The sequence below is a fragment of the Elgaria multicarinata genome, chromosome 2 (assembly GCF_023053635.1).
Source record: "Elgaria multicarinata webbii isolate HBS135686 ecotype San Diego chromosome 2, rElgMul1.1.pri, whole genome shotgun sequence".
Taxonomy (NCBI): Eukaryota; Metazoa; Chordata; class Lepidosauria; order Squamata; family Anguidae; genus Elgaria; species Elgaria multicarinata.
In genome coordinates, this window is record NC_086172.1 from 57,706,329 (window position 1) to 57,729,538 (window position 23,210).

General features: G+C 40.1%; 1 protein-coding gene across 2 annotated transcripts in view; it reads right to left on the minus strand.

Moving 5' to 3' along the window:
• KYNU (kynureninase) overlaps positions 1-23,210 on the minus strand; it is a 122,928-nt gene that overhangs the window by 85,790 nt on the left and 13,928 nt on the right. For both annotated transcript variants that reach the window (XM_063116586.1, XM_063116585.1), the window contains exon 3: positions 8,864-8,984. In XM_063116586.1, the coding sequence (XP_062972656.1) occupies positions 8,864-8,984 (121 nt within the window). The remainder of the gene's footprint in view (positions 1-8,863; positions 8,985-23,210) is intronic.

The window sequence follows — 23,210 nt, forward strand, 5'->3', positions numbered from 1 at the left end:
GTACCCTGAACCTTGTCAGAACAGCGTAAGAGCTCATCAGTATTACCTCTTCCTACCTGTCCACTCTCTTGCTTGCTACTACTGCAACTTCCTCCTCTTCTGACTTAGGAAAGCTAACAAAGTGTCCTGCAGGCAGGGCCCTCTAATGGGAAAAGGCTGTGTCACTGCTGCCTCAGGCAACCTGCTGTAGGGCATTTTCTTAAGCTTCGCCAGCTCAAAAAGGAGGAAAATGTGGCAGAAGCAGTGATAACAAGAAAGAAGCAGGAAAGGGAGAAATGGCTGAAGAGGTTTTCTAGCAGTTCAGTGACACATATTGGCTACTAATGCAGTGGAAGAATTAATTGTGTCTGTCCTTAAATTAACTGGTAGGATTTAGACCTTCACCTACATTTGTTCTGTCATTTTACAAGATTCATTGATCCCCTTTAGAAACAATCCTATACTATATATTTAATGTAAAGTTCCTATGAGCTACTATAGATATTTCACTGTGATTATACTGGGGTGAGGTGGCAGGAATCTGTGTAGGACAAATCTGAATCCAACGAAAAATTAAGCATAAAGCAATAACAGTAAGGCAATTATATAGACAGAAGTATTTTTGTTGTGACTCATGGACTAATTTAATCTAATCCAAAGTAATTTCAGTTCAGCATTTTGATACACATTTTATTCTGTGTAGCATAAGGGAAATAGTAAGAATATAGGCTATAGATTTTGCATGTACTAAATTCTCAAATACTGAGCACGGAATAGATTGAAAGCTCTGGAAATGGCCCTGGTTTTTTTTTAAAAAAATAAAGTACCTTATACACACACTTATCAGACTAATTTTATAAACCATTTATCCAACTGAAGCCTTACTTCTTCCTAATTCCCATCCTGAAATCTATGTGACCTATAAGATATCTTAACCATTTCACAAGAAGAGATGAAGAATGGATACAGTAGGTAGAATATAAAATGATAATTTAAAAAGGTTTCCCACAAACCTGAACTAAATCCCCAAGTTTTTCAGACTTGCAATACTGTACCATATCAGTTCAATATATATATTTTTCAAAACTGGAGAGAAAAAACAAGAAGACACTAATTGAAGATAACATCTGTATAAGAAGAGATGGGTTTAACAAGATGGTTGGTAAAATATGTTAAACCCTTTAAACAGAATATTTGTTTAATTATGTCACAGCAGCCCATCATTAATGAAATGAAAGAAATAAAATTAACTTAAAAAAAAAAGATAGTGAAGCATTATAACAATTTCAAGAGCAGTAAGTGTGTTAGTCGATTGCAACAAAAATTAACAAAAATCTTGTGGCACCTTAAAGACTAACAAATGCATTCTGGTATAAGCTTTTTTCATAGAATCATAGAATCATAGAATAGTAGAGTTGGAAGGGGCCTAAAAGGCCATCGAGTCCAACCCCCTGTTCAATGCAGGAATCCACCTTAGAGCATACTTGACAGATGGTTGTCCAGCTGCCTCTTGAATGCCTCTAGTGTGGGAGAGCCCACAATCTCCTTAGGTAAGTGATTCCATTGTCGTACTGCTCTAACAGTCAGGAAGTTTTTCCTGATGTCTAGCCGGAATCTGACTTCCTGTAACTTGAGCCTGTTATTCCGTTTCCTGCACTCTGGGAGGATTGAGAAGAGATCCTGGCCCTCCTCTGTGTGACAACCTTTTAAGTATTTGCAGAGTGCTATCATGTCTCCCCTCAACCTTCTCTTCTCCAGGCTAAACATGCCCAGTTGTTTCAGTCTCTCTTCATAGGGCTTTGTTTCCAGACCACTGATCATCCTGGTTGACCCCCTCTGAACACGCTCCAGCTTGTCTGCATCCTTCTTGAAGTGTGGTGCCTAAAACTGGATGCAATACTCTAGATGAGGCCTAACCAGGGCCGAATAGAGAGGAACCAGTACCTCACGTGATTTGGAAACTATACTTCTATTAATGCAGCCCAAAATAGCATTTGCCTTCCTTGCAACCATATCACACTGTTGGCTCATATTCAGTTTGTGATCTACAACAATTCCAAGATCTTTTTCGCTTGTAGTATTGCTGAGCCAAGTATCCCCCATCTTTTAACTGTGCATTTGGTTTCTATTTCCTAGATGTAGAACTTAGCATTTATCCCTATTAAATTTCATTCTGTTGTTTTCAGCCCAGCACTCCAGCCTATCAAGATCACTTTGAAGTTTATTTCTGTCTTCCAGGGTATTAGGTATCCCAATTTTGTGTCATCTGCAAATTTGATAAGCATTCCCTGCACCTCCTCATCCAAATCATTAATAAAAATGTTGAAGAGCACTGGGCCCAGGACTGAGCCCTGTGGTACCCCACTCATTACCTCACCCCAGTTTGAGAAGGTACCATTGATAAGCACTCTTTAAGACCGATTCTGTAGCCAACTGTGAATCCATCTAGTAGTTATTCCATCTAGCCCACTTTTAGATAGTTTGTTAATCAGAATATCATGGGGCACTTTGTCAAAAGCTTTGCTGAAGTCAAGATATATTACATCCACAGCATTCCCACAGTCCACAAGGGAGGTTACCCAATCAAAAAATGAGATCAAATTAGTCTGACAGGATTTGTTTTCTGGCATACGTTTCAACAGATTCATAACAGGTTAACATCAAATTGGCAATTTTACTGTATATACACAAGTTTGGGTAGGAGCAGAAGAAGGAATTTCAGAGGGAATTGAAATGCAAAAAGTCATAAAGCATTGGGTGATAACACAGTCATCATTGCAATGGTGAGCTGATTAACATGAATGGGAACTATCTTCAGTCACTACTGGCTGGAAATTGATTCTGCTAGAAGCAAAATGTTTCTAATGCCAAAACCCTTTAGCCTTCCACATCTTGTGTTTGTATTGGACATTCTGCACTGACTTTTCTAAATATAAGCTGCTCTTCTCTGACTGTTCTATTTTGGTCTGGCCTTATTTTGACATTTACTTTTCTTTAGGTTTCCTGAAAAAACAGAGTGCTATCTACTGTGTGCTTCTGATATTTCCTCAATAAATTTCTTTGACCTGACTTTAGATATTTTTGGCAAGGGGTCTTTTTGAAAATATTTGACTACATGAGCTGAACTAACATTGTTGTATGTATGTGCACATATCCATACAAGTTGGATATCATCATCATTTATTTATTTTTCTTTCATAGCTGTGCTCTGTCAGCAGCAATTGAAGACATTTCTTTTTAAACTCTGAGTCAAACTCTATTTGGCTCTGCTCTTAATTAATTGTATTCACTGACTGCTAGTTTTGATTCTCTGTGTTTTTGTCTTTATTGCTGTTTGCCAAGTTCCTCTCTTAACGGGGAGCCATGATTTGTGGAAGCATGCAGACCAGCGGCAAAGGGAGACAGTGAAGAGCAGTCAGTGCTTTGATCAGGTGGGGGCCAAAGAGATGAATCCAGCAGAGCGAGATCTCTCCTTCCTTCTTGCTCCTGTTCAACCTGACTCCCCTAAAGGCAGACCTCCCATGAGGCTGCAGGGTTGCAGTTGCTGACTTTACCCCCGGTAGTAAGATGTCTTGCAGTTGAAAAAGTAGTTGCCAGTTAATAGGGCTTGGAAAGAATTCCAAGTGCATACCAATAGGCAAAGACCAATTTTTGCCTTCCCCATTGTAAATAGGTGATCTGGACTATCAGTAAATTCTTTGTGGATGCTTCATTTTATAACATTTGTCACAACTTATGTAGGCTGGATCCATTGGTGAGGAGGAACAGGACTGGGCTCCCTGCTCCCACGTGATAAGGATTCCCATAAGGGATCTCAGGGATGTAGCACCAAGACCAGACTAGCATGGAGGCTGCAAGGTGGCCACATCCGGGGTGGTGGAAAGGGGTTCACATTGCCAGTCTATGCCATGGTGTGCCCCTGGCCCTGTCATCCACGACCAATGCTCCTGGTATGCAGGCCAGGAAGGGAAATCGGTCAACTAGTGGACTGGCCACCGACAGGATCCATGCCATCTGTGGCCGCCAAGCCTACTAATTTGTCTAATTTGTTCTCTTCCCTTCACCAACCGGACCCAATTCAGTGCTGCCCACACAGTTACTTGTTCTAAATGTGTAGTAATGATTGTATTTATTTTAATTTAATTTATTTATTTATTTATTTATTTATTATATTTCTATACTGCCCAATAGCCGAAGCTCTCTGGGCAGTTCACAAAAATTAAAAACATTCAAAGTATAAAACAACAGTATAAAATACAATATAAAAGCTCAACCAGATAAAAACAGCAGCAATGCAAAATTACAAATTTAAAACACCAAGTTAAAATTTATTTATAGACTGTTAAAATGCTGGGAGAATAAAAAGGTCTTCACCAGGCGTCTAAAAGCATATAACGTAGGTGCCAAGCGAACCTCCTTAGGGAGCTCATTCCACAGCCGGGGTGCCACAGCGGAGAAGGCCCTCCTCCTGGTAGCCACCTGCCTCACCTCCTTTGGTAGGGGCTCGCGGAGAAGGACCCCTGAGGATGACCTTAGGGTCCAGGCAGGAATATATGGGAGGAGGCGTTCCTTCAGATAGCCTGGCCCCAAGCCATTTAGGGCTTTAAATGTTAATACCATCACTTTGAATCGGGCCCAGACCTGGACTGGCAGCCAATGAAGCTGGAAAAGGACTGGCGTAATGTGGTCTCATCGGCCAGTCCCTGTTAGTAACCGTACTGTTAGTAACCGTACGTTAGAAACTCCAACCGTACCAGTTGAAGTTTCCGGACCGTTTTCAAAGGCAGCCCCACGTATAACACATTGCAGTAATCCAAACAAGAGGTTATCAGAGCATGGATAACTGTAGCTAGGCTATCTCTTTCCAGATAAGGGCGTAGGTGGTATATCAGCCTAAGCTGATAAAAGGTGCTCTTTGCCACTGAGTTCACCTGGGCCTAATTCTTCTCTTTTTTTGTAAGTCTCTTTGAGGAACTGCTGTTTTGTAGGGGGGAAACAGCATACATTTCTTAAATAAAAACAAACAAACTCTAGTTCCAATTCAGTTCTCCAAGTTTTGTCATTTATGTAGCCAATATAGCAGCACCCACACATAAGAAGGAGGTATCAGCCAATTCAGGGGAACTCCAAAGTTTCCAAAAGTACAAAAAATCTATAGGAACAAAATAGCCCAATAAGGAATGAGTGACCACAGAATGCTAAGTGGATGTTGTGAGGAAACAAATAGAAAACCAGGAGGGAGGGGAAAAAGAATGAAGTGTTTTGTAAAGGAGGATGGAGAAAGATATGTGACCAATACTATATTCCCATGTACTTCAACAGTGAACCCCTGGTGCATCTGGTAAGGTGGCATCCTGCTGTGTAGCCTGAGTAAGCATATGTTCTAGGTTCTGTTCCTGAATATACATCCAGTTCTTAAGCTCTTTCAAAGAGTGCTTTGTGCAGTTGAAAATGCACAGCTCTTTTGAGATGTAAGTTGAGAGTTGTTAAGAAGGTGGGTCAGCCATTAAGTAATTTTCTGATTTATTTATTTATTTATTTATTTATTACATTTTTATACCGCCCAATAGTCGAAGCTCTCTGGGCGGTTCACAAAAAATAAAACCACAATAAAACAACCAACAGGTTAAAAGCACAATTACAAAATACAGTATAAAAAGCACAACCAGGATAAAACCACGCAGCAAAATTGATATAGGATTAAAATACAGAGTTAAAACAGCAAAATTTAAATTTAAGTTAAAATTAAGTGTTAAAATACTGAGAGAATAAAAAGGTCTTATTTATTTATTTATTTATTACATTTTTATACCGCCCAATAGCCGAAGCTCTATTGGGCGGTATTTCTTCAGCTGGCAATGAAAGCAGTACAGTGTAGGCGCCAGGCGGACCTCTCTGGGGAGCTCATTCCACAACCAGGGTGCCACAGCGGAGAAAGCCCTCCTTCTAGTAGCCACCTGCCTCACTTCCTTTGGCGGGGGCTCACAGAGAAGGGCTCCTGTAGATAATCTTAAGGTCCAGGCAGGTACATATGGGAGGAGGCGTTCCTTCAAATAACCTGGCCCCAAACCGTTTAGGGCTTTAAATGTCAATACCAGCACTTTGAATAGGGCCCGGACCTGGACTAGCAGCCAATGAAGCTGGAAAAGGACTGGCGTAATGTGATCTCGCTGGCCAGTCCCTGTTAGTAAATGGGCTGCCCTGTTTTGTACCAGCTGAAGCTCCCAGACCGTTTTCAAAGGCAGCCCCACGTATAATGCATTGCAGTAATCCAAGCGAGAGGTTATCAGAGCATGGATAACTGTAGCTAAGCTATCTCTGTCCAGATAAGGGCGTAGTTGGTATATCAACCTAAACTGATAAAAGGTGCTCTTTGCCACTGAGTTCACCTGTACCTCAAGGGACAGTTCTGGATCCAAGAGCTCCCCCAAACTACGGACCCGATCCTTTAGGGAGAGTGCAACCCTGTTCAGGACAGGGCAAACATCACCTCGCCGGACAGATGAACCACCCGCTAACAGTACCTCCGTCTTGTCTGGATTGAGTCTCAGTTTGTTAGCCCTCATCCAGTCCATTACCGTGCCCAGGCACTGGTTCAGAACAGTCACTGCCTCACCTGGGTTTGATGAAAAGGATAGGTAGAGCTGGGTATCATCCGCATATTGATGACACCTCAGTCCACATCTCCGGATAACCTCCCCCAGCGGCTTCATGTATATGTTAAACAGCATAGGGGATAAGATAGAGCCCTGTGGAACCCCATGGCTTAGGACCCATGGCACAGAGCAATAATCCCCCAGCACCACCTTCTGGAATTGGCCATCCAAGTAGGAGCGGAACCACTGCAACGCAGTACCTCCAACTCCCAGCTCAGACAACCTATCCAGAAGGATACCATGGTCGATGATATCGAAGGCTGCTGAGAGGTCCAGGAGAACCAACAGGGTCACACTCCCCCTGTCTCTCTCCCGACAGAGGTCATCCCACAGGGCGACCAAGGCAGTTTCTGTTCCAAAACCAGGCCTGAAACCCGATTGAAATGGATCTAGATAATCCGTTTCATTCAAGAGTGCCTGGAGTTGTCCTGCAATTTGCTGACTAGACTACCGATATCAGAAGTAGAGATCATTGCACACTAGACAAAGTGATACTTGGTCTCTGCTGACAATCTGGCTTTCATTTACCTCAGATTCCCAGAAATATGTGACTTTACTGTCAGTCTGGGTCTTCCTAAAACCATCTAATCAGGAGGCCAAAGATGCTCTCTCTCAGACCATTCTCTCTTCAAGGAACTCTGCACATTCTCTGAAACTCAAGCAGGTAATTTGTAACTAGATAAATTATATTTATTCATTTATTTGTTTTGGAATTCTGTGACTAGGTTCAGAAGCCATGTTTAAATATCCTTAAAAAAACTGCACATAGAAATTGATGGAGAAATCCAAGATTTTAAAGTTTTTAATTGGGCACCAGTTTGAACCAGGAAAACGTATTCATCCCAAAGCCCAAAGCCCAGAAAGTAGCAGCAAAGAGAAGACTTCCTGTTCTTTCTAAGTTCTTATTTAGTGTGAAATGTTTTTAAAACCACCTTCATAATACAAATTCCAAAGCAAATGAAGTTCATGATTTGCATACTGCAGATTGGAAGGAGCTGTATAACTTCTAAAAAAACATGCAAAGGATTATGTGGTAGATGTGAGAGAAGCGGTTTCAACTAGTGATGTCACAGACATCCGACTGAGTTCAGGAGTCTGACCAACTCCTCCATGTCTGCCCTCCTGGACCCAGTCATATGCCTCCAGCACACTCATGGATCAATGCTCTGAGCACCCATAAGGCCCAATGAGTGCTTGGCAGTTGTATGTCCTAGTCTGGAGCCTCCAATATATGACACAACAGAGGCTCCGGAAATTACATATTTCCCCCATTATGTAAAATGCAGACTTTATGGCCACCATTAACACAATGGGGTAAATGAGCAATATCTGGAGTGAGGGCAGATGGCTGTAGAGCACACATTTGGGCCTCGCTGAGTCTCAAAAGAAGCTTGCCCAATGAGCAACAGTGGGGGCGAGTCTCCAACAGTTTGGATGCAGGTGAGTTCACCCATCTCTAGAACTTTCAACATACATTATTTGCCCCGAAACCAAACACCTTGGAATATAGTGGTTCTTGTTCAAACCACTGTAACCATAATCCAGAATGTCTTGTTTTCACCTAACATTCCTTCACAAAGACAATAACATGTGTGGAAAAAATGAAGCAATGAAAAGGAAAAGTGTGGGAGATGAAATATGATCCCTTCAGACCTCATTTGAATGGAGAAGAGAACTATTTAACTTTAACCTCCTGAATGAAGTCAGCCATTTCCTTGATGTAGTACGATAATCATAGAAAAATGGGCAGGATTGCAGTTTTTAAATGGCTGGCAAAACTGCAGAGTTAGATGTACTAAATGAACAACAGAGAGACAAGTGCTAACCAAAGTTCAAATGATCCCCTTCACTCCTTCCTTCCCTCACAGTGATCTAAAAAGCAGACTGCCATTATTATTAAGTGCGACTCCTATTTTAAAGGGAGAACAGATAAGTGCAATTCTATACACATCTGACCCATGGAGGTCAATGAGACTTACTCCCAGATAAGTGTGTTTAGGATAGAAGCCCTAGTGCAATTTGCATTATCAGGTTTGCCATTTGTTATCTTGTTTATGGAAAATAAAACATGCCTAGAGAGTTAGTGGAGAACATGTCTTTATTCACCCTTCTTCACAGTTTTTCACATTAAAAATCTATATACAAAATTTAAAACCAGAAAAACAGCTAACATTTAAAACAATTTTTAAAACCATATTTAGTAATTTGTGCCATTGGGAAGTACTCACATTTTAGCCCACTTATCCAGTTCTTCTTCCAAGTAAATTTTGGTTTTCTTTGACTGAAGGCCGAGGGAGTTACCAGCAAAGTAGATGCAGTCTTCATTGTCATTCACTAAAACTGGATCGGCTAAAGTGGAGAAAAATCCAAGAAGGCCATTAAAAACACTATCACTATTACCTTCTTATAAAATATTACACATAGAAAATGACAGATCCATTCACAGTTGATGAACTCAGCATACGACTACCAAAAGGTTATATTGCTGAAATAGGCTTCTTGTACACAAATCAGGAGAATACTTATGAGATAGATTAAAAAATCCCCTTCACTAATGCATGCACAATATCACAACATAAACAGTTCTACACAATCTATTTATTAAATATAGACATCATAACATTTATGATGGTACAGTTCCATGCTGGACAAGCATGGAGGATATATCAGCTGTGTAAAAAAGTATGGTAAGAGCAAGTTATTTCCTTAGTCTCTCAGTAACAAAGGGAAAACATTGGGTCAAGAATGCATGACATCTAACAAAGGTACCCCACTTGAAGCATTAGGGTCTTTCTAGTATTAATTGTAGTATCACAGCTAGATTTTTATTCAGCTCCAACAGAATGCTTGATGCTATAGATCATACAAACGTGACACAATCCCTACATCTAAATATAAAACTTTATGTGCAGGGACTTGGTGCTGTCATTCAGAGAATCCAATGCCTCAAGCCACATGATATTCTAAGTTCAGTCAGCAGCGGCCTGGTCATCTACAGTGTAAAAAACAGATGGAGGTCTATTACAGGTAATGTGCAGAGGACCAGCAGCACAAGATTCTCCCAGGACAGCACATCTTTAGAGCAAGGGTAGGTTGCTGTGGCCTTCCGGATGTCCCATCAACCCTCACCACTTACTATGTTGGCTAGGGATGATGAAATTGTAGGCCAAAACATCTGGAGAGCACAACTTGTCCACCCCTGGTTTAGAGGATTCTTAAGGTTTACTTTAATCAGAGAATGGAGAAATTTCCCTGCAGTATAGGCAGGAATAAACTACTACTTGGGTATACTGCCACCATGTCTTTACATCCATCTCACCCTGAGCAAGGGGACTCTCAGACCTTCCAGGACACCCTGGAGGGTGCAAAAATAAGGGTTCAATGCAACATCCTCTATTTTGAACCCCCAAGCTTAACACGTAACATGGTATCAATGAACCACACAGAAGGCACTGAATGAAGTAGTGAGGTTTACCTGGAAGGAGGCACAAACAACTCTTGAGGTACACATGATTTTTTTTAGGTAGGGGGAAGAGGAAAGAATAAAAAGTTATACAGATCAAAAAAAGAACTTTTGGAACAGCACCCCAGGCAAAATAACAAAGCAATACCTAAGCCTATCCTATGCGTTACCAATGTAGGGGTCTCCCCAGTTCAGGATCCAAGAATCCGCAAGCTGACACAGGTACGTGGAGATGATTGGGCATCTCTCAGCCTCCCCTTTTTATCTTCAGACCCTTGACAACTCACACCACCTTTGTAGCCAGTCGTTCACCCAGAGTATTATTCTTTCCCTTTCTAATCCTCTTCCAAGAACTGGGAGGATGGATGAGAAAACTATCTGGGCCCCAAAGTTCTTGAGTTTCCTTCCCAGAGCTTCAAAGTCTGATGCAATTTCTTCGTAGCTCCACTTGGCAATATCATTTGTTCCCATATGGATGAGAAAAAAATGATATGTGGAGAGAGCTCCCTTCTGTACAGAAATAAAATGACACTTTTGAAATTATCTCACAGTCAGAGTACAGAATCAGAAATGGAGTTCTTGACAGTATCAAACTGGGAACTTGGAAAGCTCAGATGCTGATACACATGTAATCAAGTTCACGTAAGTCTAAAAGAATAGTAAGGAATGGATGCAAGCTGAAAGTAACTTGTTCTGCTATTCAGTTCAGTGTTATAGGCATCAACCAACAAAAGTAGATATCCAAATATCTTTGTTGCTTCGGAGCCTCTCCTGGGTGGGAGGGAACACTAATGAATTGAGGGGCTCAGGGAAAAATGGAAATTGCTGAAAATTTGGTGATGTCGCCTTGGGCGAGCAGAAACTCTGCTCACGGAAGGTGCTGCTGTCTAATTGTCATCATTCCCCTTTCCCCGTCTGCACCACAGCCCACATCATTGAGGAGGGCCCTCTGACTCTCTTGCAAGGTATTTTTGGTGGCTTGGGAGGGTGCCAGGGGAAGGAAGGGGTGGAAAAATTCCCCCTGCCAGTGCTTTGTTGGATCCAAGTCAGAATCTTTTTCTTGAAGGGAGCAGCAATGAAGTTTAATTCCAAATTTTAAAAAGCAACAGTTAAGAAGCAATATGTGTATTTGTGTGTATGTGTGTATGGATTCCTCTAAAATGTACTTTATTACTCTAGAAATGTAATTAATAAATACATTTTGTATAATGTTTTATATAATACCAAAGATTAGTCCATTCCCTAAGCTGGAACCATATTAAAATTAAAGCATTTCTTTATAGTTTTATCATATTGTCATGATGAATTGTGGATGGCAATTTTCATTTGTATAGAGGAAGATAACTGTTGGAAATGTTTTCCTCTCACTGGGGGTGGGTGGAGTAAGATATCATGTCCATAAATTAGAGGTCAAGAGAGGTGATTAGCTTTTTTATCACCTTTTACTGCAGTTTTCTGCCACAGTCATAAGAAATGGTGTTCCGTTTATTGGCAGAGCACATTTTTGTATGTATCAGCCATTGATAGCTTGTACCAGAATGTGTACAAATGGACAGCTTGAGCAAATGTATTAAAATTTACATAAAACACTTATTATATAAATAAGACATAATAATGAGTTTACATTTGTCTGCAGCAATTTCATTTTAGGGCTGTAGGAAAACAGATTAAATAACTGCAAAGCTCTTCAGACTATGTTTTTGTGATATTACTTTGAACTCAACCACTAATGCATTTGCCAGAAGTAAGAGACAACCAAGATAACTTCTTAATTAAAGCTTTAAAGGCTTTTTAAAACGCCTAAATCACAAGAGCAGTTTCAATCTAATCTATATTACTGAAGCTTTTGCTGTTTTTCATCAGCTTCCCTTCTGAAATGAGCAATAACAGAGGTGTAAATATTATTCACACTTCCAAATTGGCTCTGTTCACAGGCCTTTGTTATTCTGAAGGACAATAATGGAGTCTCATTGAGATGAGAAGAAGCTAGTAAATTTCACTAGGACTCCTTAAATTCCAGTCAAGCATTATAAGAGGTAATGGTATATTTTGGGCTGAGACTGATTATCCTTAAATCATGCGATGGTTATGGTGTATAGTCTGATGTGTCAGGCACTCTAGTTGTAGTTGCCATCAACCTTGATTTACTGGTGGTCTTTAGAGCCCAGATGTGTGATGCACAGAGACCATGAAGAAGAACAGAGCTTCGGCTGTTGGGTGGTATAAAAATGAAATAAAACAAACAAACATAGGATCACTGCACCCATTCTTCCCAGCCAAAGTCCCAATGAAACAATCAACAACTTTGTAGGTAACCACAGAAAATCCCAGACACATCAGCCAATGTGATGGATGTAACAAAAGGCTTACAGCTCCCTCATTTCTAAAGATAAAGAGTTGAAACTTGGCACTTTGATAGCTCTTAAGGCAGACTTTAGGCATGTCAAGTTTGAATGACATCCCTTAATCAGTTGATTTTGTACGATTTTTTTAATTCCCCCCTCAAACCATTCACCCGCATAAACACACACACCTACAGTACCTGATTCTGCTTTAATCCACCCCTGCGCATTTATGGAAGGAGCTTTTATCCTCCATAAATGTGTAGGGATGGATTAATACAGAATAAGAGGTGTATGTGTGTGCATTTATGTGGGTGAATGGTTTGAGGGGAATTTTTTTTAAAGAAAATTGTAAAAAATCAACCGATGAAGGTATCTCATTCAAATTTGGCATGCCTAAAGTCTGCCGGAGGAGATTTGTCAACTTAGCAGTCTTTTAGTGTTTAAGAAAGTTATAAAGACTGATCTCTTCCAGCATGCCTATCCAGTGGAATTTTAGGATGATTTTAGGATTTTTTTTGGATGTTTTAACAATGTATATGTTTTTAATCAGTATTTTATACTTACTGTTGTTCCCTGCCTCATTCAAAATGGACAAGTGGGTAAGAAATTTATTATTATTATTATTATTAGTAGTAGTAGTAGTAGTAGTTGTTATTATTGTTGTTATCATGGTGCCAAGTTTCATCTCTTTATCTTTAAAAATGAGAGCTTTTTTTATTTAAAAAAATAAAACCTCAAACTTAATTCCCCCCTAAATAGTAAGGAATGAATAGATCTGCTTCAAATTTTGCATGGATAAAGTCCTACTTAAGAGCTACCATGGTGCCAAGTTTCATCTCTTTCTCTTTAAAAATGAAGGAACTGTAAGCATTTTGGTTAATTTCCATTGACTGTAATTTCATGGTGAAGAAAACCTGCTCTGCACACGCCTATTGTCTAGTTTTACAACATTTCATTGGCTGGGTGCCATTTCTGTGGACAATGAGGGTGGGACTGGAGCAGTGTAAATCTGTTCAACTGACTCAGCACAAGTCAGCATGCTGGAGGTAGGGTGACCATATGACAGGAAAAACCTGGATTTGTCAGGATTTTTGGTAACAAATCCAGGAAGGGGGGAATTATGAAATTTGAAGAAAAATCCATATTTTTCCCATCCTTCACATTTACTTTACTGGAAATTAACAAAAAAAGATTACATCTGTCATTTTTAAAGATAAAGAGATGAAACTTGGCACCATGGTAGCTTTTAGGTAGGGCTTTAGCCATATCAAAATTGAAGCATATCCATTCATCCGTTGATTTTTAGATTTTTTTTAAATTTGAGGTTTCAAAATTATTATTTTAAAAAATTGTTATTTGTAAAGATATAGAGATGAAACTTGGCACCTTGATTGCTCTTAAGGAGGACTTTAGCCATGCCAAGTTTGAAGCGGTTCACCTCATATCCACCCCATATGCCAAGTTCACCTCATATCCTTCAAACTCAGGTTGTCAAACGTCCTCTTTGGGGACTTGCACCTTGAGCAGTTTCAGCCATTGGCATCAAGGGGATCTTCAGTTTTTAGCTAAGAAGTGCTGGGTGATCAGGACACCTTTCCTTTTGCAGATTTGGTGGGCAGTCGGGTACCTGGAGCTCAGCAGAAGCAAGGCATTCACAACTCAAAATTTTGGAAAGGAGAAGTCTGTCAAAACAGCCCACAGGGCAAAACAGAATGGGCCAGAGGCCTTTTTCTCAAAGTTCCACATCATGAGTAATGAAGGGTCATCCTTAAAGAAAAAACTCTCATGACCAAAAGTGAGGTTCCAGTCGAGAGAGAGGCTCTCATCTTTGTGGATGCCCTGTTGGAATCTGGCATGTCATTGCTTTGCTTCACTTTGTTCACTTGTGAGCTAGGCTCTGTCTGCACTGCTGGGATGCAATGCAGAACATTTGAAGTGTGTCTCAGAGAAAAATAGATTTGCATCTTTGGCTAGCTGGCATATCTCTTAGAGACAGAGTTAGACTGAAGACACAACTCAGAGATGTCTGTAGCTGAGCCCTGAGAGGCTAGTGGGCTACACAGAGCCTTTTAAAGAGTGTCTCAGAGTCTAGTGTTGGTGCAGGCAGAGGCAGCTGCTGGTGGAGATTTTTTAAAATGACAAGAGTCACCAGATGTGACCAAGCTATAAGCTGTCACCATACCCCCGGCCACAGGGTACAAGTGCACAGCCTGGCTGGACTGTTGGGAGACTTTGGCAGAGAGAGGGGTAGGGGATTGTTTGAGGCTGGAGATGTTGGCTGGCTGGCATAAGGCAGAGAGAGGCTGTAGGCAACCATGGTGCACCTGTAGCTTGGCCCTGAGAGGCTGGCTTGTCACCCAGAGTATTTTAAGAGTGCATCCGAGTCGAGTGGTTGTGCGGGAGGAGAGGAGGTGGAGGCGGAGGCGGCTGGTGGCAGAGGTTTTTAAAGTAAGAGACACCAGACATGACCAAGCAATAAGTTGCAATAAGCAATATCCCCAACCAAGTGTGCAGCCCAGCTGGACTGTCAGCAGACTTTGGCAGAGAGAGGGAGGGGGGATTGCTTGAGGCTGAAGGCTTTGGTTTGGCTGCAATGACTTAGCGAGACAACAGAGGCTGCACAGACAACCCAGAGACACCAATGTAACTTAACCTCATGGTGCTGGCTTGCAACGCAGGGCATTAGAAAGAGGGTCTCAGAGTCACACGTTTGTGTAGGAAGTAGACAGGAGTTCAGAGTCTAGACGTGCGAAGTGGTGATAATGCACAAGCCTTGAAAAGCTAATGCAATGAGTGAGAAGTGTGAATGGGCGAAGTAGTGTCCACTGCCCACAACACCCACCCTAATGTTAGAGTAGAGAAACTTGTGACAATCATACACAAGTTTTTTTTAAAAATTGAAATGTAAAAATAAAAAAAACCAGCTGGCAGCAAACCCCATTATCAGCAGCAGCAGCTTGCAGCGGAGTGAGGATACAGTCAGAAAAGATATTTGAGGGAAGGGAAGAATGTATCACATAGAGTATAGCAAAAGCTTCAAAGTACAGCAAAAGCTACAAAAGTAGGAGTAAGTGAAGTTATTTTCAGATACACTGAATGTCTCACTTGTTCTTAATTTCAGTGATTTTAACATGTTATATAGAACAGGCTGGTCTTTACTGTGTGCTGTAAAATCAGATATGTGACCAATGCTATGTTCAGGTGGGCACACCTCATTGGTGCTGGAACCCCCCGCCCCCCGGTGCCAGCCATGTTGGTGGGCATGTCCCCTTCAGGGCGGCAGCCATGTTGTCCTACTTTTTGGTTTCCAAAATATGGTCACCCTTCTCGGTTGGACTACTGCAATCTTCTTCTCACATCAGTTCATTGGTTTCTGTTCACCACTCTGCTGCTAAGATCTAGGGTGACGATATTTTGGAAACCAAAAAGGAGGACAACATGGTCGCCCCCAAGGGGGCATGTCCAGTACCAAGGGGGCATGCCCACCCAAACATAGCCTTGGTCACATGTCTGATTTTACAGCACACATTTAAGACAAATCTGTTCTACAAAACATCTTAATGTTAAAATCACTGAAATAAGGAACAAGTGAGAGATTCAATGTATCTGAAATTAAATTCACTCACTCCTACTTTCGTAGGTTTTGCTGTACTTTGAAGCTTTTTCTATACTCTGTGTTACATTCTCCCCTTCCCTCAAATATCTTTTCTGACTGTATCTTCACTCATTGCAAGCTGCTGTTGTTGTTAACAGGGTTTGCTACTGCCCCCAGATCTGTTTCAAATTTGGTATGGCTAAAGCTCTACCTAAAATCTATCATGGTGCCAAATTTCAGCTCTTTATCTTTAAAAATGACAGTTTAAAAATAATAATTTTAAAACCTCATTTTAAAAAAAATTCCTAAAAAATCAATGGATGAACGGATCTGTTTCAAATTTGGTGTGGCTAAAGCTCTACCTAAATCCTATCATGGTACAAAGTTTCATCTCTTTATCTTTAAAAATGACAATTTTAAAAATAATAATTTTAAAACCTCAATTTAAAAAAAAAATCCTAAAAAAATCAATGGATGAACGGATCTGTTTCAAATTTGGTGTGGCTAAAGCTCTACCTAAATCCTATCATGGTACAAAGTTTCATCTCTTTAACTTTAAAAATGACAATTTTAAAAATAATAATTTTAAAACCTCAAATTTTAAAAAAATTCTAAAAAATCAATGGATTAACGGATCTATTTCAAATTTGGTATTGCTAAAGCTCTATCTAAGTCCTTTCATGGTGCAAAGTTTCATCTCTTTAACTTTAAAAATGACGATTTTAAAAATAGTAATTTTAAAACCTCAATTTTTAAAAAAATCCTAAAAAATCAATTGGTAAACGGATCTGTTTCAAATTTTGTATGACTAAAGCCCTTCCTAAGAGCTATCATTTTGCCAAGTTTCATGTCTTTATCTTAAAAAATGATGTATAAGCATTTTTGTTAATTCCCATTAGAGCTGTTCTTTGAAAAAAATCCAGATTTCCCCACCCCCTCCCGGATTTGCCATCAGAAACCCAGACAAATCTGGGCAAATCCGGTCATATGGTCACCCTACTAAGATCATCTTCTTGGCTCGCCGCTCTGACCATGTTACGCCACTTCTGAAATCTCTTCATTGGCTTCCAATTCACCTCAGAATCCAATATAAACTTCTCCTGTTGACCTACAAAGCTTTTCACAGTCTAGCTCCTTCCTATCTTTCCTCTCTCATCTCACACTATTGCCCCGCTCGTGCTCTTCGCTACTCTGATGCCATGTTTCTTATCTCCCCAAGGGTCTCTACTTCCCTTGCTCGGCTTCGTCCATTTTCTTCCGCTGCCCCTTACGCCTGGAATGCTCTTCCAGAACATTTGCGAACTATAAGTTCAATCATAGTTTTTAAAGCTCAGCTAAAAACTTTTCTTTTTTCTAAAGCTTTTAAAACTTGATTTTGATCTTACTTTTATACTGTTAGTTTTACTCTACCCTGTGCCTGTTTGGTGCATTCTCTTCCCCTTCTTATTGTTTTATTATGATTTTATTAGAATGTAAGCCTATGTGTCAGGGTTTTGCTATTTTATTGTTTTACTCTGTACAGCACCATGTACACTGATGGTGCTATATAAATAAATAATAATAAAAATACATCTCTTCAAAGCACACACACACACACACACGCAACAAAGGACATGGTGTGAGAGCAGCAATACATAGGGCAGAAGAGCACTTTAACCCCGCATGAAGGAAATAAACAGGACTTTCCCTGCTCTAGAAAACACAAAATTGGAAAGGAAGAGGCGGGGTGACTGCAGGACAGGCACAATGTCATGTGAGTACCACGCTGCAAAACAGCAAACCAGGCATGATAAGAGTGTGATAAAATGCTGGTGTGATGGAGCCCTTAGTGGTGGATGGTTTTTAATCATTCTGAGAGGAAATAGGATTGAAGGGGCAGTAGTATTATCAGGCAGTAAAGTAATACCTTATATATGTGTTTGAGTGTGTGACTGTAAGAAAGAAACTGGGAGAGCTATAAAATAAGATGAGTTAGCTATAAAGCAAGATTAGTTACAGACTGGTTACTACTCAAAAGCATGTCTGTGTGTCTAACTGATAACTGGAAGTATGTCGTGTTTTACTATGTTCATCCTGAACCTGTGAAATTATGTTCATTTTCATACAATTCTGGTATGGTATTTGTCAAAACAACTTACTATTGGTTCATGTTTATACTACTTACTTATACTTTGTCTCCATTAAAAGATTCACTGGTTGTAGCATTAAGAAAACTATGCAATAATGTCTCCGCCAAATAAATAAACAATGGACTCTGGTTATTAACTGCCTGCTTAGGGGGGAGTACTAGAAGGCATTATGGGAACTTGTAGAAGATATGCAGTGCCAGACAAATATCTGTTACACTTTAATTTCTACACAAGCTGGGAGAAATGGGCAAGAGCTCTCTGTGGAGAAATTTGCTTCTACATATGAAGTTGCAATTTCTGGATCCAGGTGAGTACATCTGCATCTATTCAAATATATTTCGATAAATATATTTCGATAAATTTAGTGTCCTGAGCAAGCACTAGACTTTACTGAAGACTTTACACTAGACTTTACTAGACTTTACATTTACCTTCTGCATTTCTCGACTAGACCAGCTGAATCTCTACCACAAGACTGCAGAAGGAAGTGGCTTGGAGTAAACGGTTCATCAGACAAGTGTTTTATTGCACACTCACTACTGCCCACTTACGGATGTGCGTGCATCCTTTAGACGACGTCCACCTCCCGTGAGCCTCCTGCTCCCTCCTCTTGTTTTTTGTAGCTAAATAGACTCCATTTTTAAAAAACAGAATGTGCCACAATCTCCTGCTGTGTGCTGGAAAAGCAGCACAATAGAAACGGCCTCTGAATGGGCCACATGGTCTTTCTTTACTTCCTCTTTCCCCTCTGGGAAGAATGAGGAAGTGCGGAGAAGCGACAGTAAGGAAACGTGATGATGCTCTAAGTCCCTTGGTAGCTTCACCCTTGATGTATGCCTTGATTTACTATGTATTCCAAGCTGTCACTGAAATGAATGTTTTGAGAATGAGGTTAAGCTATTATAAGCATCTCCCCCACCCTTAATAGTATACCTGCTTTATGGGATGTGCTTTACCTCACTTTCAAGACAATACTACTACAGAGTGTTTTATGTAAAATATATAAAGAACTTGGATAATCTCTTTTAGCTTCAGGAGTGAGACATCTAGGATCCATTTGGTATACAGATAAATGTCAAGCAAGATCACTCATGCTTGTACACACCATGCAAATTATACTTGTGCCTATTGTTGTTTAGACCTGTAGCTGGCATTGATGACAACTTAAGAAAAACAACAGTAATCATATTCCAGGAGTTTGATAATACTTTGGTATCACTTTTCTGAATGTGTTGTCCCAACCTGTCAACAACAGTGGCAGTCAGAACTAAGCAGAATATTCCAACAAAGGTATATGGAGTGGCATAATTAATTCCAGAGCCTTGGAAATGGATGTTCCTGTTAATGCTGTCCCAAAAGGCATTCAGCATATTTCACACATGGACTCATTACTGGCTAACGTTTAGACTAGTATATCTCTTTTTAAAATTCTCAGTTAGCACAACTGGAGAGGAGATGGTAGATATAAGAAGTTTCCAACATGTTGCAAGCCAGAATTTAACAGTAGAGGTCTATACGTATTTAAAATGTATGTCTCATAGTTTACTCTAATTGGCATCAAACGATTATTGCAGACTTCACTGAAAAGGGCATTAGGTCCTACCTGCACATACAAAGGATCATTAACCACTCCTCCAAGTTCTATAACTCTGCTGAGAGAAACTCAATGATGCTGGGTTTTAGCATTAAGCACTAAGAAAATGGCTTGGGTTTGCAGTAAATTTTAATTGTTCCACCTGAGTTTTCACTGAAGATGCCTCTGTGTGGGGCCTTCTTACAGTAGATCTGATTCCTGCAGTTCAAAGAGATTTTCAGCACCAGCTACTTCCCACCCCACATCTACAAAGCATATAGACCGTTGCAGTTCCGAGTTACAGGACATGCGGTCCACTAAACTCACTATGTACTGTGGCCTGCAGTTAATGTATACCATGTGGTACTTGACTTTTCAGAGGAACTTTCCTGAACATCTTGGTTTGATGTTAAAGCAATGAACTGGACTCAGAGATGCTCCCAAACAGTCTAGTATCATCTGTGAATGCACCTACTGCTGTGCTCTCTTCTTTGCAATGACTTGCTGTGAAGTTGTTGTTTTGCTAAAAAAAATGCTTCTAGAACAGCAAAAGAATATTCTAAAGAAAGAATAAAACTGTTGTAAAAATAAGCTTTTCTACATAAGTTTATCAAATATCAGCTTCTGACTTCTTTGAATTATTGATTAAACATCACCTTGTAGATAGGACTAGCAGGCATGAACAAGTTTGAGACATATATAGTCCATGTAAGCAAACAGCATGATGCCAGCTTAGCATCCAGAATCAAATCAATCTGGACTGGGCTGTACTGTGTGCTCAAACATGCTCATCTGGGACCTGTAACAGATTTGGTTTCTACAGTGGATATAAAAACTTTTCATAGCAGAAGATTACATAAATTGAAGATGTACAGTGATTTGTTCTGGTGAAGTTACATTTAATTCCATTCATTTATTACATTTCTATACCGCCCAATAGCTGGGCAGTTTCCAGAGATCAAAACCCTTAAGAATATGGAAAAAACCTTTTTCTTCCCAACCTGCAAATTGTCTATACTTAAATTGATCTCTGAATCGGGGGTGGTCTAAAATTGGTCAGCGGTTCTAACTTAACCTGCATCTTTTTCTGTACCAAGTGCTTATTGAAGGAATGAACACCCATGCTTTTTTATAGTGGTGCTGTGGGAACATTTATATTGTTGTTGAGTGTTTTCTTTTACACTGTTTGTTTATTGTATTTGTCCTTACTTGAAAATCAATAAAAATAGTATTTAAAAAAACAAAACCTTAAGAATAAATTATAAAATCTATTTACAAGCAAACATATAAACAAACAGCAAACATAGAGACATACATATCTTAAACAATTTTTAAAAATAAACAATAAGAAAACCTCTTCAAAGCAGGAGAACATTCTACTTTAGCTGAGTTAGATTTCAGCATTAGGGCAAATCCAATGGCAAGTCTAAATACAGGCAAATATGGTCAAGCACAGAGGTATCAAGTTGTTCAAGGCAGTAGAATGCAGGAAACAGGAAATAAAAGTGTGAGTTCCAAAAGAAAGGTCTGAAGAACAACCAAACTTAAAACAAAGGCAAGCAGTCAAACACAAACACAAGCAGGAGTCAAAGGATCAGCAGCACAGGGCTTCCATGATAGAGCATGATACAAGGGTTCAAGGCACAGAAACTGGAAGTAAAGAACATTTCCAGACACTACCAAGCACTAACTGAAAGCTTAGATAGCCAGCACCACCCAGGGCTCAGCTGCAGTTCATTACTGTCTCTCTGAAGAAAGTCCTACTCACACAGAGGGCTTTACTTTGAGAAGCCTTCCTTGCAACTGAGCACTCATTCTCATAGGAGTCTTACTGGCCTGTCTCTTGAGACAAAAACTTTCGCAGGGGCTAGATGATCACTTAGTACCTGTTTCAGAGGTGGAGTTCCCCTCCACTTGTGGGGATGGATTCATGGCCATCTGCCCTGAGGGCCCAGGAATCTCAGGTCTTCTGACCTGGGCTGTTCCTCAACATTGCCCATCTCTCCTCTGAGAAGGATTTCTTCCACAGGTAACCAACTCCTATGTACTGTGCCACATGTGTTGGAGGGCCCTCTTGCCATGGGAAATTGACACAATTTCCACCATGGGTTTTCCCCATGGTGGATCCTGGAACTTGGGAGTCCTACTCTCCTTCCCAGTGCAAAGCAATGCTCTACTGTTGTGCTGGCTGCTGCAGCTCATCCTTCTCCTGCTGCAGGCAAGGTTTGTGGACCCTGGAGTGGTGACTAAAGTAAGGAGTAAGTGTTTAGAGCAGATGCAAAACATGCAATGCATGTATTTTTTGTGAACCGCCCAGAGAGCTTCGGCTATTGGGTGGTAGAGAAATGAAATAAATAAATAAATAAATAAATTTTACTACAACTGATACAAGCCATCATGAAATGAAATTATGAAGAAGAATCAATTGGTAAATTGATTTGTAAGAGTAAATAATTCCATATTTAGCTTTCTATCTCTTATAGCTAAGGCTTTCCAACTTATACAAAGCTAAATAGTATTGTCTTGCTGAAATTATCACCTCTCTTTCCTCCACACCAAAAATGTGTTTAATATTGTCTTAACCTTTTGGTATATTCAAGTCGTATGAATTAGTTGCATGGATTCTACAGCTATTGCAAAATCTTGAGGATCTTCCATGATTATATGTTCTGTTTTCCTTTATTAATCTCGGCTTCACTTAGCTGATAAATGACTGGAAGCCTTAGTCTGGTGTTTTGTTAAGTGCCACCAGTAAGCTAACACAAAGCCATTAAAGACATTCCATCAATCAAACTGCCTAATTGTCTCATTTCTGGTAGACTAACAAAAAAAATCTTACAAAAAGGATTAGTTTCTGTAAATGATGGTCCTATTTTAACCACATTATAGATATTTGGATGATGCATGAAATTTTTAAAAATGCATGCTTTAAAATAAAGGTCAGATCCTGACATCTTTAAACACAGCAGACAACATTGTTCAGCATTACTTACCTACATGCTACTGTGTGATTCAACTCTCTGATAAGTTGGTGGTTTTCTTTTTCAACAAGGCCCCATCCTCCCACATCAAAATGAAGCAGCAGATGAATGACAGGAGAGAAGAACAGCAGTGCAGTAAAGAGGAGAGCAGAAGACAGTACTAACAGGCATGAGCCACACAGCTGATACTTGTTGAAAGAATCAGTTTCAGTCAACAGGGAAGGAATGATTGCCACCCACGTCCTGTAGCCATCAAAGTAGTTCAAATAACAAATATTGGTACTTTAGGTAATTGGATGGGATCATTCAGTTTCTCTATGGGCTAGTAAGTTTTTTGGAATCATTTGCAGGGCTGCCAACAAACAGAACCCCAGCAAAAATTTTGGAGGGCCCAGTACAAACTTCTAACACAACCATCCTCACACACCCCCACACATGCCATGAACCCAAGCAAAACACACAATCTCAAGAGTTATGAAAGAAAACTTT